The sequence below is a fragment of the Scardinius erythrophthalmus genome (assembly GCF_964197995.2).
Source record: "Scardinius erythrophthalmus genome assembly, chromosome: 13".
NCBI classification, from domain to species: domain Eukaryota; kingdom Metazoa; phylum Chordata; class Actinopteri; order Cypriniformes; family Leuciscidae; genus Scardinius; species Scardinius erythrophthalmus.
Window position 1 is genome coordinate 18,846,635 of NC_138233.1, and position 15,003 is coordinate 18,861,637.

At 39.7% G+C, this 15,003-nt stretch overlaps 1 protein-coding gene across 1 annotated transcript in view; it reads left to right on the forward strand.

The window, feature by feature from the left end:
- gria1a (glutamate receptor, ionotropic, AMPA 1a) overlaps nucleotides 1-15,003 on the forward strand; it is a gene marked incomplete at its 5' end in the record, with an annotated part of 68,693 nt that overhangs the window by 10,602 nt on the left and 43,088 nt on the right. Inside the window, 2 exons of the mRNA XM_081382145.1 lie at nucleotides 7,351-7,590; nucleotides 12,972-13,156. Of these exons, the coding sequence (XP_081238271.1) occupies nucleotides 7,351-7,590; nucleotides 12,972-13,156 (425 nt within the window). The remainder of the gene's footprint in view (nucleotides 1-7,350; nucleotides 7,591-12,971; nucleotides 13,157-15,003) is intronic.

A 15,003-nucleotide genomic window follows, 5' to 3' on the forward strand; every position in this document is an offset into this window, starting at 1 on the left:
CTTCAGTATGAAGGACCTGTATCTCTTTAGATCATTATCATTAAGGTCAATCAAACACAGTGAGAGGTATGGCTTAGTTATTTTCACACCGTTTTTAACACTTCTAAATCTAAACATAGACTATATGTTCTGGACAGACAGACTTTTAATCAGACCTGTAAGGAAATCGTTCAAGTGTTTGTGTGGCTTTTAAATAATGCTTAAGGGCCACAGCAGTAACTCTTAATGTCAGCCACCAGGCAGGACAATTTAGTTTAGCTGTTTCCATAAAATGAAGCAAACATCAAATTGAAGCTTAAACTGTCAAGATTTTATTCATTTTTATTGCAGCAAACATGATGGACAAAATGACTTGCAGTACTCAGCCTATTTGTTGTGTTTGGGTACTAGAAAAAAAGATTTTTTTTCAGAGGTTGCTTCTGGCTTTCGCTAAATTGGTTTGTTCTCCTGTTGCAGAAGTGATAACAGCCGTTTCCATCCTCAGAGGCCTTGTCAGCAGACAGGTTCAGGACATGACTACCGTTATCCACAATAAAAAGATTGTGATAAATAAAAAAAATACTTTTTTGCCCTCATAATCTTTAATCAAAAACCATTAGGGTCCCCTTCCCCTCGCAACAACATCTCTTCTCTGGCCCTGTCCCAAATGACACTCTTGATATGCACTAACAGTCCTGTGGACTTACAACGGGTGCCACGTACACATGTCCGTTAAAGCAACAACATGGAACTTTTCCTCTGCGGTCGCCCTACAGGTTGGAAGCGGAATTGTCCATTACCGCTGTCGTAAAATGATTTACGGTTACTGTATATGAAGCATGCAGGTTTTTTTCATATGGGCAATGACAATATTATAATCTTCCCCCTTTCATAATTTATACATGTTTAGTAGACTAAACATTTTAACTCAAACATTTGCGATTTGCATGTCGATTGCAATGCTCAAATCTGAACGAGAATGATAGCGATAGCATCCTAACCATCTAAAACTACCATGTTAGTGTTTACTAGCTACCAGATTGATAATTCGCTCATCTACTAGCTGATTCATGAAGATAAATGGAGGACCAGATAGTTTCCGTAACGTAGCCAGGCAGACAACAGATTAGAAAAACTAAAGATAGTATGCAAGCAATTTACAGTTACTTACTAGTTCAACAGCATGACGGCCAAGTCAGCATCGGTCTGGTAACACTCCTCCTCCATTAGCTCACGCCAGCGAGCAAACGCTCGACCAATATTGATCCTCGTCCTGACTTTCAGTTTATTACTCTCCCTTTTCCTCTTCCGACTCTACTCCGACAAAACCTTGGACTTCTTACGTTTCGCTGCTGCTTCAGCCATGACGAAAACAGACGTACGAAAACAAACGCGCTGGTTGGCCACATTTGAGGAAGTGGTGGGCAAAGTGACGTATGCCGTAAAGCAGTCGAATTTTGTAGTTCTGATTACTACCTTGAGCTCTTTTGAGCTCTGGTTACTACCCGCACCCCGAAGTTACATAGTGCCAGTAAAAGCGATACAGACCCCGTCAGGCTCTGGCAGACGTCTCATTCAACCTATTGTAAGTCGATGTACTATCACAAGGGTCTTGGAAATATATTATGAAGGTTGAAAAGTTACATGTTGTTACTTTAAGTCGATGAGACCGTAGGGTGTCCCATTTATCATTTTAGTTGTCAGAAGAGTGCTCGCGAGCGCCCCCTTTGTGGTCGATATGCGCCCTCGATGCGCACTTTTGCCGAGCCCGCACTGAAGCGAGCTCCTCAGCAGACGACTTCTCAACAGTCAAAGCAGTGTTACGTCACGAAAGTACGGACTCGTGGGAAGACCGCAAGTGTTTAGGGTGCCATTTGGGATGGCCTCTGATGACGTGCGGACCGGCTCTAAGGCGGCACATTAACCCCTTCCTTTCAGCAACCTGTCACTCGCATCAGATCACAGAAATTAGCAAATGACAATAATCCAATCAAAATCAAGTACTGTTCTACTCATTGCCTGCTGTTTCCCTCAGATGTTTGTCAAAATAGGAATGAGAAGATAAGCACAATTTTCGTTTCATGCTAATTATAAAATATTGTATTGTAAAAGAAAATGTATATTAATGGTATTAGTGCAAAATGCACTAAAACTGTAACAAAGTTAAAGGATCAGGGAAGAAGGAGGTGGGAACGTTTCAACAAGTTTAATATATTAAAATAAACAAAACACAAAACGAAAGTAAAAGCGGAAGCCCCTCACTGACGACTGCCGCACACACATAAACAAAACAAAACATAACGTAAAATAGTCCAGGCCTGGTCCTTGAAACCATTGCGCCACGCAGGTGACGCTCATAATCAATCACGCCACCGGCCTCATCCTGTTTGCCACAACTACCAAAACACTTCATACATGTCATTCTTCCATAACACTAGCAAAGGTTTTCACCCAATCACAAAATTCTGTCAATCATAAAACACAGACCTAAAAAACACTAACATCAGATAGCATTATACGTTTTCTTTTTACATTTTTTTTTTTTTTTACAAAACAAGATTGACACTCTCTATTGCTTATAATTCACTGCAGTATATTACATAGTCCATGTTTACAATACAGTACAAAATTAAGTTTTCCACTTTTGAATGAATGGTAATGAAATTGAAAGACTCACACTTTTCTAAATTTCTAATTTGTTTGATAGTATTTGATTTTTTAGAAATCAGAATATATTTCAATTAATGGTATTACTGTCTTGTTCATTTTGTGTGTTGTGCTAGGTTTTGAACTTTAGTTTAACAGTTTTGAAAAGATTATGTAATCATGCAAATTGGCTTGTATAGTACAAAGTTTTGGTGGTGTTCGTGTTTAAGTGAGAAAAGAATTCATGTAAATTGAAAGATATTGTCATTGAAGGCATTTTGTGCCAAAGCAATGAGATCCACATTTTAATCCACATTGCTGTTGTCATCACTATGTGAAGAGTTTTGAAAAAGTATTGAAAAATGTGTCCTAGAGATTTTAGTCTTGAGGATGTCAGTTCCTTTTTAGACAAAATAAATTTTTTAAGACATTGATAAGTCCTCAGCCATTGTGATTGAATGGCAGTATCATGGGATATGAACAACAGTACATGCAGTACATGCAAATGATGAGAAGCCCTCATCCTGGCTTATGTTGTCGTACCATGCACATACTGTATTTGTAAAGGTCGAATTCCTTGGAAATAACACATTATGTATAGCTGACCTGGAACTGTCCACTTAGGGCATAAATACAGCAGGATACAGGCGTGATTATTACTACACATTCCCTTGAGCACCCACAGCAATACGCTCCACTGTGTAGGGTAATGACGTGTAACTCCCATCAGTGAGTATGGACAGGCTTGTGTGTGTGTGTGTGTGTGTGTGTGTGTGTGTGTGTGTGTGTGTGTGTGTGTGTGTGTGTGTGTGTGTGTGTGTGTGTGTGTGTGTGTGTGTGTGTGTGTGTGTGTGTGTGTGTGTGTTTTATATTTGAACTGTGAAGGTAGCTTGTGTGCCAGAGGATATGATGTGTGTGTGTGCGTCTATGTGTGTGTGTGTGTGTTTATACAGTGGACTGGAGGCCAAAGGAGCGAGCAGAACACCTCATTAAAGCAGTAGATGTGGATGGAAGAGGTGCTGCTCACTGTCCTTTAAAATTTAGTCCACTGCAGAATTATTCAAATAATCCATATACCGACACGTCATCAGGCATCAACATACACCAAATAACTGCACATGAAAGGGCACACAGGCTCCAATAATCCACAGGTTTTCTGCTCACGATTGGAGGAAAAGATAAATAGTGAGTGAGTGAAACAGATTGAGAAGGAAATGGCTATTTAGTCTCCACATTTAGTCTCCCGAGGGAGTCTACCTGAGACTGTTTTCAGACTGCAGTTTAAAGCAGGTTTACTCCATAGTGCTGCCTGGCAAGAACCTCTCAGACATGCTGCCGTTTAAATAGACTGGCCTCACATATATTAAGTGGAACTGATGTAATTTAGGATAAGGAAAAACAGAATAGCCAGTTCAGCAGTCTATCTACAACCAATATACTGTTTCTTCACTGTTGCCAGTTGATTTTGGAATTAGAAAGTGAAATATTTCTCGTTTAATGGAATAGTTAACCAAAAAATGTAAACCCTCACTCTCATTTTGTTCCAAACATGTCGGACTTCCTTTGTTTTGTGGGACACAAACAAGGAGAACATTATCAGGATGCTAAAAGGGGAAAAAAAATAATTGTGTTTACATAAACTTTAAAAGTTTAAAAATTGCATTTCAATAATGAAACTGAAATCATACCAGTCCGTTTCCTGTCAAATCGGACTAGCAGATGATGGGACTGTAGATTGGCTTCATTCACTATGTTATGTTCAGCATGAACACACTTGATCTCTGCATTGTGCACAAAGACAGAAGTGACCCGCTGTGTGTATTTAATCTTTCAAATATTCAATTACACATTGTGTCATATACACTTAGACAGATGAGGGGGAAAAAAACATCTGTAGTTTGATTATAGATGTGTGTGTGAACATACTTGTTGCTGTCAGTGGTGTTTGAAATGACATGGACATGAATTATTCCTTTAATTAATTATTAACGTATGGAATGTGAAGCGAGATTTGTGATGTAGAAGAAAGTGCATGAAAAATTACCATGTTTTTTTTTACCTTGAACTTCTGGCAACCACAGCTGCTGTCATTTTCTTTTTTCTAACTTTAAATTCAACAGGATATTTTTACAGTTGCTTCTAGGCTTATAGCATCAGCTTGGCTAAGGCTCTACGAGTCTCATGACCACAGACAAGCTGAACGTTCAATAGAGTCATCAGTCATCCCTGTCGAGGGTCTGGTAGGGCCGAACAGACCTGTGGAGATCTGTTTGCGAGATGGTGCCAGAACAGGCAGATGCTGCCAGGATCTTTAGCAGGGCCAGAAAGCACAGGTTGGCCAGAGGTGTTCACATCATGTTTTACGCCTCCACTCAGGCTAACACAAACCACTGCAGGCGGCCAGTGTGTTCCTGTCATTAGAGGGCCGGATGACACGGCCATGTGCTCCCTGTCAGTGGGAACTTTTCAGAACAGGGAAGCAGATGTGAGCGAGAGAGAACTGAGATAGAGTTACTGATTAAAAATCAAATGCGTTTGTTACTATTCTTGCTTGGATTACATTAAAACTGTCTTGGAAACTTTTTTCACTGGATATTTATTTTACTTCTTTTCAAATGACAAATTATGGTTGTCCTTCACTTGATAAACAATATTGTTCCTAGTAAAGATTTCTTCAAAGTTAGTGAAGAACTTGAGATTAAATTAACACATTTCCTAAACTAGTGAGAATGTTTTACTCATAAAACATGTTTTAGGAGAGTTTATTTTCCACAGGATCAAAAATAGCCATATTTGAAGAAACACTCATTGAGGAAATTGCAATATTTTTTTAATTTTTTGTAAATAAATTAATATTTTTATTTAGCAAGAATGCATTCAATTGAGCGAAAGTGACAAAAAAACACGGTTACATTGTTACCGAAAAAAATCTATTTAAAATAAATGCTGTTTTTAACTATTCATAATCAACACGTATTATGGTTCATCAAAATGTATCACCATTTCCACAAAAAATATTAAGCTGTTTTAAACATTGATGATAATGAGAAATGTTTCTTGACCACCAAATCAGCAAATTATTATGCTTTCTGAAGGATCACGTGACCAGTGGCTGCTGAAAATTCAGCTTTGCCGTTACAGGAAAAATAATTTTTTTAAGTATTTTAAAATCGAGCTTATTAGAGTTATTACATTTAAATGGTTATTTTACAATACTGTATTTTTTCATCAAATAAATGCAGTCTTGGTTAGCATAAGCATTAGGTTGGTTTGGCTTTATTGGTAGGAAAATAGAAAAACAACAGGAAATGGTGCATGGAATAGGAGGGAAAGGATCCGGAAAGGAGTGTCTCACACTCGCTTCACTCTCAAGTGCATCAATGTGACTATCTCAGATAGCATTGCAAGTTTAAAAAAAACATGAGCAAGACACTAAAGCTGTGTTCGGTAGGCTAATATATCACTGTTATTAAAGTTAAGTCATTTATAATGAATTATGCCTAATGATATCAGATAAGGGTACTGAATATGTTCTGCTGATGCCTGTTGCCAGGAACCAGTTCAACAATATGTTGTAGTTGAATGAGCACAGGTTATTAACATTGGATGCATTGAACATTTTTTTTTTAAATATGTGAAACCATTCAAGACAAGCACATATGGTATGATGAGGATCTCGATTCAATATGCCATATGTCTTCGGTAATAGCTAACACAGAGGGATTCAGTCCCCCACCTTCCTTTCTCTTTTCACTTTCTCTCTCTTTCTCTCTCTTTCTCTCTCTCCGGGTCCACAAAGCTCAGCCTAGACAGAATTAATGTGCAAGTCATCAGTCACAGAGGAAGCAGAGCCGTGTGATAAGAACACCCCCCAATATTACCTCAGAGCTCACGGCAGCGTCTGTTATAGACGTGCCACACTCATTATTGCTTTAGCACCAAGCGTGTGACTTTTATATACAGTGCATGGAGACCAGTTTAATGAATGTGCCTGTGTTGAATATCACATTCTCTTTATAAGATGTAATTTGCTCAGAATGAGACAATGTCTATCATACAGATAAAGTGTTTTGGCCGGATGTTAAAATGAGCCATAGTGCATGTGATGAAGGCCAGTGGTCACAAACTCACACACACAAAAACACACATGCTGGAGGAGTTGGCACCCTGCACTGCTTGTGGGCTGTTGCATGATGGGGCAGGCAGTTTGGGTGATGGCCATGCCTATCGCTCCTACTCCCCCCGTGCCCCTCAGGCGGCCCCTGCTGGGATTTGGGCCTTGGGCAGCGAACAGACTGCAACTTCAATCTGTTTAGTTGCGGGACTGAAACGTGAGGGCCGGAGCCACGGTGAAAAATAACCTCCGCCAGGGCAAAGATAGCAACAACAGAGTATGATACAGCATTAAAATACACTGGGAAACCTGGTTCAAAACCGATGGAGGCCATTTTGCCACCAACAGGGAGAGAAAAAAAAGATACTCATCGTTCAAGGCAGCAGAGATAGAAAAGCACCCTGCTGTTTGGTAAATGTCAGCGAGACCCTTTGTGTGCATTGATTATCTGCCTCTTCAGAAACTCCATTCGCACCATTTCCAGTCCAGTGATGCACATAGAAACGTTTACTAATTGCTTCTCGGAAATTAATAATAAAAACCAGCAAGATGCTAACAATGCGACATGAGTGATGTCTGTATTGTAAATCGTGTTCTGTTGTCATCTCCAGTCTGTTCGCAGTTCTCAAAAGGGGTGTACGCCATCATCGGCGTGTACGACAGGAAGACCGTCAACATGCTGATGTCATTCTGCGGTGCACTACACGTCTGCTTTGTGACGCCCAGCTTCCCCATGGAAAACTCCAACCAGTTTGTCATCCAGCTGAGACCCGAACTGCAGGATGCCCTGGTTGGCGTTATCGAGCACTACAAGTGGTCCAGGTTCGTCTACATGTACAGCTCGGACTCTGGTGAGGACTGCTTTTATGATCGAAATCTTTGGATTTTGGGGGAAATTGGCTAAGAATGAATTGCACCCACTTATAGCACTGTTTGTTTACACACTATTATTTACAGCATTTGATTATTATTTTGATGTATAACTGCTTCCATGATCTTGTGTTTAGAAGATTTTTTTTTATTATAATATTTATTATTATTATTATTATTATTAATGTAAATATTAAACACTATTTTTTCTCACACAGTGGCAAGGTATTCATATTTTTGGGTTCTTGGCATCAAAAAGTTTGAAAACCCCTGACATAATCAATACAAAGTCTCTAAAATGTGCAATGTTTAATAAGCTTAATTTGCATAGAATGGAGGAATGTTTTCCACTCATTAGAACTCAAATACAGTATGCAACATTCTCATTATGTAGTGCTGTAGCGATGCATTTAGAAAGTCTTGTTTAAACTGGTTTGTGGGTGCTTAATGAATAAGACACTGTTTTTTGTTCTGAAATACCATGCGCTAAACTGAATTCACCCCTTAGAATTCTCTTTTTGAAATCGTTGGTTTTCAGGGACCCAGTATTTACCACCACATTGCTGGTGTGCACATTGAGTCAGCTTTTGTTCCCTGTTTGTTTGTGAACATGTTGGTATGTAATGACAGATATAGATATGACTCATGAGAGAGCTGCCTGCTTGTGTGTTGCTGGGATGAACAATAGTGTTCTGATCTGAGTGGATGCATCTCTCCCCTGCACTTGGAGCTCATTTGTGCATCTTTCTCCATGAATATCTGCCAGAATGAAACCATTGTGCCAGAGTAAAATATATCCAGCTGAAGGCTGAGGAACGAAAATCCCAATTCCAAAGCACCTCTGCACATGGTTTCATTGTTATCCCAAGAAGGGTCCAAAATGAACCCTTCTACCACACATGCCATCGTGATGAATTGAGAAAATTTACCAAACAATACATATTTCTTACAAGCCATGAAATTATATTTAGTTTTATTTTTATTTTAAAATGCATTTTTGTCCTTTTGCAAATTATTTAGCTGTTTTCTCCTTAAAGGCCTAAAGGCCTTTTTTGTTTTCCTTGATTTTTTTTGTCCATAAAGTTAGAGTAAGTCAATGCATTCTTCAAATATTTTTTGTGTTCCATAGAAGAAAGAAATGCATACATGTTTGGAAATTTTACTTGCATTTGGTGCATGACGAGTGTTAATTTTGGACCTTTTCCCACCTACCATCCCATAGCACGGGAATTTTGATTGCCTGTCTCTTCTCACTTCAAAATAAATACCTGAAATTCCCAGATCTGCTCTATAAAAGTCATGGGCATCCGGTGCTGCTCCACGAACAGGTAAAATCTGACACACCTGTCAGCACCAGGTGTGCTTTCCCCCCGTCCCCCCCTAGCCAATCGACTGCAGTGTCCCTATAATGTGTCACCATCTGTCACAGACATTCAGCTCAGCCGACCATGATGGGAGAATGGCGTGATCTGCATATTAGTCTTTTTTAAGAAATGTAGTTACCCATAATGCTCTCACCGCCAGCCTTCTTCTTTCCATCTCACCTTTTTGCTTTGTCGCTGTGAGTTCTGTCATCGCTGTACGCACACAATAGGTTTGATGCCTGCCTATATGCACACCACAGGTGTCTCAGTGATGGTTTTATCTTGTTGAAGTGCTGAGGGCTCTGGGTTAAGATTGTGGGATCATTAACTCTGTGACTGAGAGGAACCAAACTGCAGGAATCCATATCACCAGCCTCTTGTTGCCTAGAGACAGCGCTGCACTGTCTACGGGGTTATTTTAAGCCTTTTAAGGACATACGTGTGAGAGTGTATGTAGCCCGTATGTGAACCGCTGTAAGCTTCCTATGCGTATAAAACCGACCCGCTGCCGTGTGCTGTTTTGCATGTTGGCATAGTACTCCATTGGCGTCACACCACCCCAGATGAGTGAGAGTGAGGCTAAGGAGAGACGTCTTCCCCGCTGGCCCTGTTCTCTGTGTGCATCGTGAGCCATTTGTTCAGCCTGCTGGGAGTGTGAGCTCCTTAATGTCAAATCACCCTGCAGTCTTAAAGTGGTCCAGCTGTACTCACACTGAGTCAAACAGGAAGAAGCACTGAGATGCAGATCTGCACTCAGATGCAGAGGGGTCAAAGGGCAAGTGCTCAAAACAGAGGCGGGCCGAAGCAGAGGAGGGAGTCAATATTTCTCACGCCTGCCGTCAATATGTGCTTTCTTTGCTTGGGAATCCAACTATTATTGACTTGTTTTTCAAACTTCACTGTAAATATGATTTGCTGTTGTCTAGTTTACTCAAATCAGTTTTTCCTGTAATATTCTGAAGAATTGCACTTGTTGCTTTTTCTATGCATTTAGTCCCCATTCGAGGGGACATCAAATCTGCTGAAGTCACATGATAGCTTTGTGTGAGAAACAGACTGAAATTTAAATCATTGTTCACTGATAATCTTCCCCTGTGGTGCCTGTTAATCACTGCTACTGAATCATTATGATTGTGAACTCAAGAACTGAAACAGTTTGATTCATGAATGAAATGAAGTTCCAAACGTAGGTTTGGGAGGAGCCTAAACATTCAGTCCTGTCAATCATCAGCGGTCACTGCACCATCCCTTCTCTATTTCTCTTATTCTTCCTCTGCGCAGTGCTGTTAGAGGAGAGTCTAGCTCGGAGCTTGAGCCGAGCCTCTGGTCCGAGCCTCCTTCGAGGACAGCAATTAAGACTGAATGGGCAGGCGAACTCGTGAATCTTTTATACCAGTTTTGTTAACAAGATCAACTGATTTATACTCAAAATAATGAATTCACAAACTGGATAACACTTCCTAGTTATGAAGGATGTCAAGTTCTTAGTGAAAAGGACTCATATAGGCTCCTTTTATGATACTTTTATGGTGTGTTTGCTTTCTTTTAAGCTTGAAATCTACAGTCCTTGTTCATTGTAATTGCATGAAAAAAGTGACCGAATTTAATTTAATTTAAAGGGTTAGTTCACCCAAAAATGAAAATTCTGTCAGTAATTACTCACCCTCATGTTGTTCCAACCCCGTAAGACTTTCGTTCATCTTCGGAACACAAATTAAGATATTTTTGATGAAATCTGAGTGCTGGATCACTCCTCCAGCAGGCTTATGGACACTTGCTGGCCCAGAAAATGTATTAAAGACATTGTTAATATAGTCCAAGTGACTCCAGTGCCTCAATCTTAAGTTTATAAAGCGACGAGAATACTTTTTGTGCGCAAAAACAAACAAAAATAACGACTTTATTCCACTTTTCATTTCCTTCTCTCTGGACCTCAAGTTTTTTTACGTAGTGTAATAGCGTAGCGCGTCTGTGTTTCACGTCACCACGTATCACACATGACCAGCGTCGCCCAATAGTGAGCCTACGTGGTGACGTGAAACACAGACGCGCTACGCAAAAACACTACGTGAAAAGACTCGAGGTCCAGAGAGAAGGAAATGAAAAGTGGAATAAAGTCGTTATTTTTGTTTGTTTTTGCGCACAAAAAGTATTCTCGTCGCTTTATAAACTTAAGATTGAGCCATTGGAGTCACTTGGACTATATTAACAATGTATTTAATACATTTTCTGGGCCAGCAAGTTAAGGTGTCCATAAGCCTGCTGGAGGAGTGATCCAGCTCTCAGATTTCATCAAAAATATCTTAATTTGTGTTCCGAAGATGAACGAAAGTCTTGCGGGGTTGGAACAACATGAGGGTGAGTAATTACTGACAGAATTTTCATTTTTGGGTGAACTAACCCTTTAATCACAGTTAATAATTATATATATTGTATATACATATTATTTATTTATTTATTTATTTATTTATTTTTCATCACAGTAATTGACCAAAATGTATCCTTTTAGTGTCCCACAATTAAAATTAAGTCATATTGTTGAGGTAAAATGGTGTGATGGTAAACAAGCGATGACTAATCCTTTAACTTTAAATCGTAACTTTAAAAGTGTTTGGTCCCTATTGTAGTCTAGTGCACAGAATGATTCTTCTGGAAGAGTCACAGTTTCCTGTAATTTATTTCATGGTCCATCTCACCCCATAAATGAAATATTTATTCCTGTTATCGCTGCTGCGGGATCCATTGGTTCCATAAATGATAATGTGTGCATCCTTGTTGCTCTCCTTTTAATTGCAGCTCATACAACAGCTGGGTGGTGTTGCATTAAACAAAGGCTATACAATTCAAGTACATGCTTTTTCTTTATTTGTTTTTTTTTACTTAAATCTGTTTTATGTTTTGAACAGCACCCAAAGTCCATTAAACATTTCATAAACAATTTCCCATATAAATGCTCACAGGGGAGTCACTATATTTATGTCTCTTTGTTAAGCTTGACACAATTTACAGGCAGCCATAGACTTTCATGTCAGTTTTTGAGAAGGATTTAAAAAAACTGGATACTGGATTACTGGATGAACTTGGGCTTGTTGTGTGAAATACTCGCACAGCAAAAAGCATAGATGGCTGTGAAAGTGTGCAGTTGAGTGTTTGGAGAGGTTTTGATGAGTTTGGAGGAGCTGGCCATGGTGCTGAAGCACTGAGAAAACAAGGAGCATAAGCTGCTCTCAGCAACAGCATAATAAGAGCAATCATGTATGATTGTGCTTTCAACTGTCATCACGTCATGGGATCATTTGATCCTTTAGAACTGCTCAGTTCTTATGCGAGAGATGCGGCTCGTGTTACAGTATGTATCACTCTGTTCCAAAACCTAGTGAGCTGCTTCCACAGGCAACATTTTAAGGCATCATAACCATGTTCTTGGTTTGAAGGCTGATCCAAAAAGTTGATGATGTTGGCTCTAATGGCTACTAAGCACATTGTTTTTGATCTAGAGAGATTTTTGTTGGTGTCTGGGGAGAAAGCTGATTGGTCCTATGGGGGTTTCCCACATGCACATGCAATCATTTGCCAAGATCAATGTCTTCACTAATCGAACCCAATTTCCTGTCTGTGAACAGTGTGGCTTTCACTCTCCACTGGTCTGTATCTTCCTGGCAGGTTTTTTCTGAAATTATAGCTAATAAAGTGGCATTCAGATGGTTAGATGATTAGTTGCTGGAGATAACAGAGTGCCGATACTATACAGCTCTTGAGCTGCTTTAGAATGACTTTTTAATGAATAAGCTTAGGTATACTATCACATGTCATTATTTACACAGTACATTTCACACAACTTGTCACATTAAGTGTCCCATCTTCCTCCAAAACTGTTAGTTTAAGTGCAGTTAGATTGCTTGTGAAATTCAAAGCAATCTAAAGTTCTAGTAAATTAATTTGATGTAACTCAACTTTTTTGAGTTCTGCTAACCTAATATTTCCCATTTTTATTCAAGGATTGGCAGTTCTGCAGAAAGTTCTGGACACAGCAGCAGAGCATAACTGGCTAGTGACCTCTGTGAACGTGGAGACAATGACAGAAGCATCCTTCCTCAAAGTGTTCCAGGACCTGGACAAAAGAAAGGAGGGCCAGATCATCCTCGACTGTGAGCTGGAGAGACTCACCTCCATCCTGAAGAAGGTAATTGGCTCTCGCCAGTCTTATTACGGTCATACATGTTGTCAGATCCTCCAAATGAACTTGGGATTCAAATTTTCGATGCAAATGGAGCATGTTCTTTGCTTTAAATGTACTAAGACTACAATATGTCTTTTAACCAAGTCAAACAGTTAGTCATCTGTAATGCTGCTAATAACCGTGCCATTATGAATATATAACAGTAATCATTTGCAGGCTCAGATGACTCAACTGAAAATGCAATTCTGAGCTTGAGTACTCTTATCAGATGGAGTGGCCTGTGCAACAGGCCCCAAGATGCTCTCTCTCTCATAGAGCGCCAAGGACGGAGCAGATAAATAACACTGGGCTGACATTTGGGGTTGGCAGTGGAGCCATAGTGACACGTCACTTTCTCTATCAGCTCTCCCCACTGCCTGGAGGAGGAGGAAGCGCCCTGTTACTGTAATTAATGAGAGCGTGTCTTTTCTTCCCTTTTTCTTCTTTTCTCTATTTCATGACTCAAACAGAAGACCCTCGACAGGCCATGTTCTGTTATTGATAGCACAGTGGCCACAGTTAAGGCTGTTGCATCATTTGGTGGCAATTTCCACAGCATGTCTAGACAAATTTTTTCCTCTCTGAAAGCAATCATCCATCACCACGCATCCACCAATCATACCGTAAAACAACATTGGTGTAATTTTCCCCCACTTTGATTCTTTCACTAACACCGGGGGCCAGACGGTTTAACTGAAGAAAAACTCTCTGTACATGTTTTTCATCACTCTCTTAGCATGCAATATATTGTGTGGAGCTTTTTAGATATAAATATTTCCTATTTTTAAGACCCCAGTTGGCAAACACAGTTTACCCCTTTAGTAAGAGATGAAATCATCATTATTTTGGCCCACTTTCCAGTATTTCCCTCTGCTACAGGTTTTTTATCAACTTTTTGGAGCATGTTATCATATAGATTGCTTCAAGCTTAAGGTCGCATTTACAATTCCTCAGCAAAGTTTTGCAAGCAAAATCCAGTAGTTTCAATAGGAATGCATGCTATTGGGAGTTTTACATAATGGTGAAAAAGTTCCACACACAGATTTTGCTCATGTTCAAGTTGGTCACGCAAATGTGCCGTGTTATGACTGCTTGGTTTTAAAGTGACTTCTGTGTGAGCGATACACAGTGAACCTTTTTTGCCCACAAAATTTTGCAGAATTTTTGCTAATGAACCAGATCCTTACAGACATGGGGCCCTATCTTGCACCCAGCGCAATTGACTTTGTACACCCGACACATGTATCATTCCTATTTTGCACTCGCGCAAAGTGAACTTTTCCCTCCACAGATGCACGTCGGTAAGTTAGGAAATACACTTGCGCTCCCCAGGGCGGTTCAGCGCAAAGAGGGAGGCGTGTTCCGGCGCAAACGTTCCTTCATGCTATTTTGCAGGTTTAGAAAACAATTGCGCCACTAACCAGGAAAAAATTGTTTAAAGTCAGTGGCGCGTTGCGCATGTTATTCATATGCTATTTTAAGGGCGCATGCTTGACCATAATCAATGTAGCGTGTGCACAACGCACATACACTTTGATTCTCTCATCTACACAGAAGCAGCAGTTTTCATTTTTGCAAATCATACATTATTATGAGATAGATAGATAGATAGATAGATAGATAGATAGATAGATAGATAGATAGATAGATAGATAGATAGATAGATAGATAGATAGATAGATAGATAGATAGATAGATAGATAGATAGATAGATAGATAGATAGATACACTGTTAACCCTTGCTGTAAAAAAAGGCCAAATTCTGACAATATTATACCATTTTCCATTAAAACAGTAATATACCGTAGAAA